At 38.6% G+C, this 6000-nt stretch overlaps 1 protein-coding gene across 1 annotated transcript in view; it reads left to right on the top strand.

Annotated features, from left to right (window-relative positions):
* The first annotated feature begins 1494 nt into the window (after positions 1-1494).
* The window catches only part of LOC124412398 (delta-sarcoglycan), a 155976-nt gene continuing 151470 nt past the window's right edge, over positions 1495-6000 (top strand). Inside the window, exon 1 of the mRNA XM_046892238.1 lies at positions 1495-1874. Coding sequence (XP_046748194.1) covers positions 1707-1874 — 168 coding nt within the window. The 5' untranslated portion in view covers positions 1495-1706. The remainder of the gene's footprint in view (positions 1875-6000) is intronic.

Raw genomic sequence — 6000 nt, 5'->3', positions numbered from 1 at the left:
GAAGAGATAATTTTCATACACGTACAGTGGGACAAATATTCACGGGAGATTCGGAATGCTTTGACAGATATTGGATGCTTTTTATGAAAAGAATAATTTCGACGTAGAAGTAAACGAGGAAATTTTTCAACGGTCAAGATTAATGTGCGGTAGTTGTTGTTTCACTCAGTGAAAATCTTTACAATCAACTGCTTATGATATTGAGCAAATGATTGGTTGTCGATATCTCCGCGTAATCATTGATTGATTTGGAAATCGTTTGAGAAATTCTGATATGAATATTTCGAGTATCAAGTGGTTATGACAGGACCTTCTTCTTTTCGTCTTTCTTCTTCTTCTTTTTCTTCTTCTTCTTCACTGCATTTCCGACGAAATAGAAACAAAATTTTTTACACGTCCATTTATACACGTGTGCAGGAAGTTCAACGCGTGGTGGTCACGTGACGTGACGTTGAGAATCTACACGATCCGTTTCGAAACAAAATTTGAATATGTAATTCATATTTTAATATACCGCACTATACTATATGTAAACCTCAGTGTTCATCAGCAATATCCCAAAATCTTGTAGGAAAATATAATCTACAAAAGGAAAGACGAAGACGTGCTACCTAAAGGGAATGTAAAATTAGTTCTCCATGTAAAGAGGATATTAATCTTAACTGCTATATTTTCTTCTAACGTGAATACGATTTGGGTTTTAAAATTTAAAAATCGATAAACATGTATAACATGTATGAGTGTGTAATGATGGTGGAAATGAAAATTCGAGTAAAAGTTTAAGGGAGAAAGAAAGAAAAAAGATAATATAAATAAAAACAGAAAAAAGTTTGCGTTAATGTGTGCGATAAAAGTAAATCTGATAGTCTGATATGTAAAGTCAATTATGAGAACGAAATTATTAATCTAGAAAATAACGATGTTCGTTAGAATATGTGAAATTAACGGTTATAACCACAGCTTGAGGATGAATACGCTCGATGTATTAACGCGGCTTATAAAACTGTTCGTAAGTATATGGTAATCAGGATTAAAGTGAATTGAATAACGGAGAAAAAACAAACAAAATTCAATTTGATCCGCGACGAAGTTGACTGTACGTATTAAACGAAAATATTGATCCGCATAGAATTAAACATATGAATATTATCCTATACCAGGTGTATTTTAAAGACCGTTCAATGTTTTAGGGGAAATAAAATTAAAAAAAAAAAATTTAAAAACGTGTAACACATAAATACGTGACGGCTTATTACTATAATATATCATTATTGTATAAAACAAATATTAAACACATATCAATGAAGTTTGATGTTAGAGAATCGCATAAGTTATATATATATAAAAGTACAAGTTCACAATAAAACATAGAAATTCTAATAACAATATATGTATAGTGTCGAGTTAACTTTCCGTGTGAGAAAAGTGAACGAACGAACAAAATAGATCGTAAAATTGAGATATCTCAAACCGAACGTTTATTTTGATAAAATTGATAAGAATATCCTTAAAAAGCTTGTCAAATGGCTAAAATTTCTCGAATCGAATCAAAATATTGCCACAAAACTGAAAACTAAGTGGGAAGCGAGCGCGGTGTCCGTATAAATAAATCGAATAAAAATCATCTGGAAAGATAATAATTCAGCACGTGCCTTACGACGCTCGAGGCGAGAAGGGCTCCGTTAATTCCGTCTGATACCTAGAAGATGGACACCTCGCCAACCCTGAGCTTCGGAGGCTCGCGTGCTAGAACGGCGCTTCTAGCGACAACCGGAACCGGAAGTGCCGACAGGCGGGTCGTATTTTTGGCAAGTCAACCAAACACAGGTGGACATGATACGAGAACGTGGCCTCATCAATGGTCGCCGTACATGGTTAGTCTGAATTTTTATTCTTATCCTCCTTTTCCAAAGATATGAGATAACTTTTTTGGCTCCAAGTCCAGAGTGATCGAAAGGACAGCTTAATGCCACGTATTTCAACGGGAGGCACAGACGAGGATGGAATCCAGGATGACGAAAGCTTTAATCTTTGGAACACCCTGTAAAAAATTCACGCCGCTAGCTACCCCACCTTTCAAACTTGGTTCCAAGCGAAATGGTGTCTGGCCTTTCTCACCTAACGGCCTTGACTACACCATCAAATTCAAACTGGCTCGGATTTAACTCGAGATTTTCAACGCCGTATACATGTAGAGATATCCTCGATAGATAGTTGGTTTGAGATCAAGAATACACAATACGATCCGTTAACCTCCCTAATCCCTATTAAGATACAGCGGAGGAAGCGATTCTCGGTAATGGTAAAATCGATTAGGCTACTTGGAATCACCAAAGTTATACACATTATGATTGAAATTGTTATTAAAAAACTGCTAGTGACCTTTATTCCAAGGTCAAAATGCGGTGCAATAGAACATGCACAGCATAGACTAATTGTATCAAGTTTGAACAAGCTAGTCTCAATTGATCTGGTTCACAAGTAGTATTTCAAAATAGTGAAGAACCGAGTTGTAAAAACCATTTTTTTTTTACGAGAAACTACAAATATATCAAATTCCACGATAGAAATTCAGGAAAAGACGATAACTCGCGTTTGTATTTTACATGACGTTGAAATTTTCATCCGCGTTCACGGCTTATGGCGGTTCGGTGGTTTTAACCGAACTGTCGAACGCGTAAACGTTTAATCCCGATTTTCGATGCGACGCCACGGTGGTACAGTGATATAATATGCAGCGCGTCATAGCGAGCCGCGCAAATACTATTCGTACACGTAAATCCTAATCATTATCATCGTCCGACGGTGCGGCATGACGTCACAAAACCTGAATGATCAGAGATGTCAGCCGGCTATCAGCAGCGCCGTGGAGTCCAGTCATGGAGCCCTGAACCGCAGGTGCTTGTGCCATGCCAGTGTGAAGTGTCGAAACGTTGATGGGTGAATATTGCGGGGCCACAGGTTTGGAACGAATGAGGTCTGAATAGATTCCAATGCATTCGGCGCATCTACCACAGCCATCATTCGCATCGCGAAACGTGTCAGTGATCCGATGATAAGCTCCATTCTCCGTTTTATCAATCTCGTCAGCTTCTCCTTTCTCTCTGCAGTTATCGTCTCTTAACATAGATCGTACTCGGAGGCCTACGTTAATTCAAATTCAGGAATAAAGTTCTTGCTAAACGTAACAATTTTTTTGCGTTGCCAGTGGATTAACAGTGTTTTTAGAATTTTGTATACTGGCAGTTACTTAACGTTTTTCAAATTCACCGGTATCATTCATAATGGTGAAAAATTTGTTTTTATATGAAACACCCGTTGTAGCAATCGCTCTTACGCATTGCATTATGTCCAAATACTACTCTTCAATGTGCAATTCGATTGTTCGATAACGAAGTTTGAAGAGTATTCAAACGCACAGTGTTTCATTACAAATTTTAATATAGATGGAGAATCACCATTCTCGCTGCTCGAGAGTCGAGAGTACGTTTGTATCTTTGCGGAAAAACACAAATGGTTACATGCACGACAAGAAAAAAGTTCACACTACCTATATACGGATCCCAACGAAAGTTCGAAGTTGAGATTACGATCAACCTGGTCAAGCTTTGCAGGACTTTGCGGGTAACTCACTATGATTACGGAATGTCCTATAGGAAAGCGCGAGCGTAAAAGTAACCCTTCGACCACCTAGGCTCAGTTGCTAAACGAAGGGTCGTAAAATTTTCCCCGCTTCTAAATCTCGGTAGCAGCAGAGAGTCGACGCCGTGGGATTCGTGCAAGCGTTGCATTTCCGCGTTTAAACTGATCTCTGTATAATTGCTACAGCTTTCGTGTGCTAAAGTAAATCGTCCAAGATACAACGAGTTCAGAACTAGGTGCTCTCAACGCCGTCCTTGCCCTAAAGCTTATTTGAATCTACTTGTCGTATCCGGGTGCAATTTTCGACGAATGTATCTTGACAGTAGTCTGGAACATGTTTTGTGGCTTGGAACACAAATCGTCCAACCTTAGACCGTTTTACGTGGGTGAAATTTCATTTCCTTTGGGTAATAACGTGGTAATTTCAAAGGACATTCTGCTTGGTTGTAAACGTTCGTGCACTGGAAGTGTGGACGGATTGTTAATTTTATTTTCGTAGTCATGAGTGTTCATTCGCTCTCTTGTGGAACAACTGATAACATACGGATCGATTTTTTAATTAGAAACAACAACATTGATCAGGTAATTTTAGAGATTACACTGATTATAAAAGGGTTGCAACTGCATAATCTATACACGAATTAAATTCACTCTAATTCTAATACTGATCTTTTATGTTGAGGAGATGTTTGTTGACACAATTGCGTATGTTACTTTCATTCACGTTTCGATGCACCGTATCGCATGTCAGATATTCCCGATAGCATCGAAACGCGTGACTCGCAACCAGACGTATAAATCATGGAGGAGGTAGAGTCGCAAGATGGTGTACAAGAACTTTTAACACCTGACACTTAATGTCAGCACTACATAACGCGAGTAGGCAAACATCATAGAGGTAATCAAAGATAAATATTGTTCGTAGGAGATAGCGGAATTGTATGGTGTAGGTTTGAGGTCTGCAAGAGGGAGTCTTATAAAGGTGAATTACAAGCTTGTCTTTGCTAATTGCTAATTAACTGGGTAAATTGTCTGTAAGTAATAACTAAAACGAATAGAAGCAGCTTGCTGGGACGTTGTTGGCATCGTCCTTACGACGACGAACCAAGGGAAGATGTTTCGCGATGTATCTAATTGTAAGTCTGAAATTCGGTGAATTTTTTGAATATCGAAGAACAATCAAGTACTTCACTACCTACGGTGAAAAATAAAAACTAATCTGATACTCACTCTGAATCGTCACGCGCCAGCTACCTTACTTTATACACTTCTTACGTTTTTCTAGTTTTCAATTGGAAAATTCAATTATGTTTATTATTTGTTGAGGAATAATTGGATCGCGAAGATTATTGGATTGCTTTTATTTTTGTTTCTTTCTTCTACAATTCTACTTACATATTTCTATTTTCTATGAGCGGACTATCAACAAAAAAAAAAATGGTGGGAAAAAACGCAATAAGTAACCCGTTAATAATTCATTCCTTGGACACCACGGTAAATTCATATCTTATTATTGCTTATCTCGGGTACTTTTAACGTTCGATTTTATTTAACCAATAGATAACACAATCGCTACGGACTGCGTTCAAATCGCAAATGTTGTATATTTCAGTATGTATTATTAAAATATAAATAAATGAAATTAACACAGCTCACGGAGTAAAAGAATGAGTAAATAATTTTAACTTTTTCATAATAGGTTTCATGTCCAATTTGAGAAGGTGATAAATTTGCAAAATCACTCGTGCAACTCTTCTCAGAATATATCCACACACTTTTTACCTCAGATTGAAATTTCAACCATGATGCAAAATTGGCGAATCCTGCCTTGTGTATCTTACTCTTGTAATAACAAGATATAAGCTCACAGCACCTGTACATCCATATTCAGCATACCCTCGGGAGATCGAAAACAGGGGATAGATTTACTCAGCGGCAGCATTAGATCGGGGTAGAGAGAGAGAGATTAGCTCTGGGAATGCGAGTCGGGCCCGAAGGTGTTCGATGGTGGTTGGTGGGTGTTGCGTGCATCGGGTGAATAAAAGTTGAAAATAGAACGTGATATTTCAGGCAAGATAGGCGGAAGGAGCGCAGCGGATGACATCTCGAGGACTAGACATAACTCCTGGGCTCGATTTCCCTCCGCGGTAAATCAGACTCGGCCCTGGACATTTTTCCACGCTTTTCCTCTTTTTCGGCTGCAAGACTTTTCTCAAACTCGCGACCGCTTTCCCGCCTCCCCCGCTTTTTACAGTTCATCCCTTAGCGCCGCGTATCGGTGACCCCCCTCCTATATCACCGCGTATCAACTGTTTTGTCAGTTCTCCGAACCCTGCGAATATAATATGGGAGTTCCCT

Source organism: Diprion similis, chromosome 11 (assembly GCF_021155765.1).
Source record: "Diprion similis isolate iyDipSimi1 chromosome 11, iyDipSimi1.1, whole genome shotgun sequence".
In the NCBI taxonomy this organism is placed as follows: domain Eukaryota; kingdom Metazoa; phylum Arthropoda; class Insecta; order Hymenoptera; family Diprionidae; genus Diprion; species Diprion similis.
Note: the sequence above shows the minus strand (reverse complement) of the source record. Positions and strands in the feature narration are given on the sequence as shown.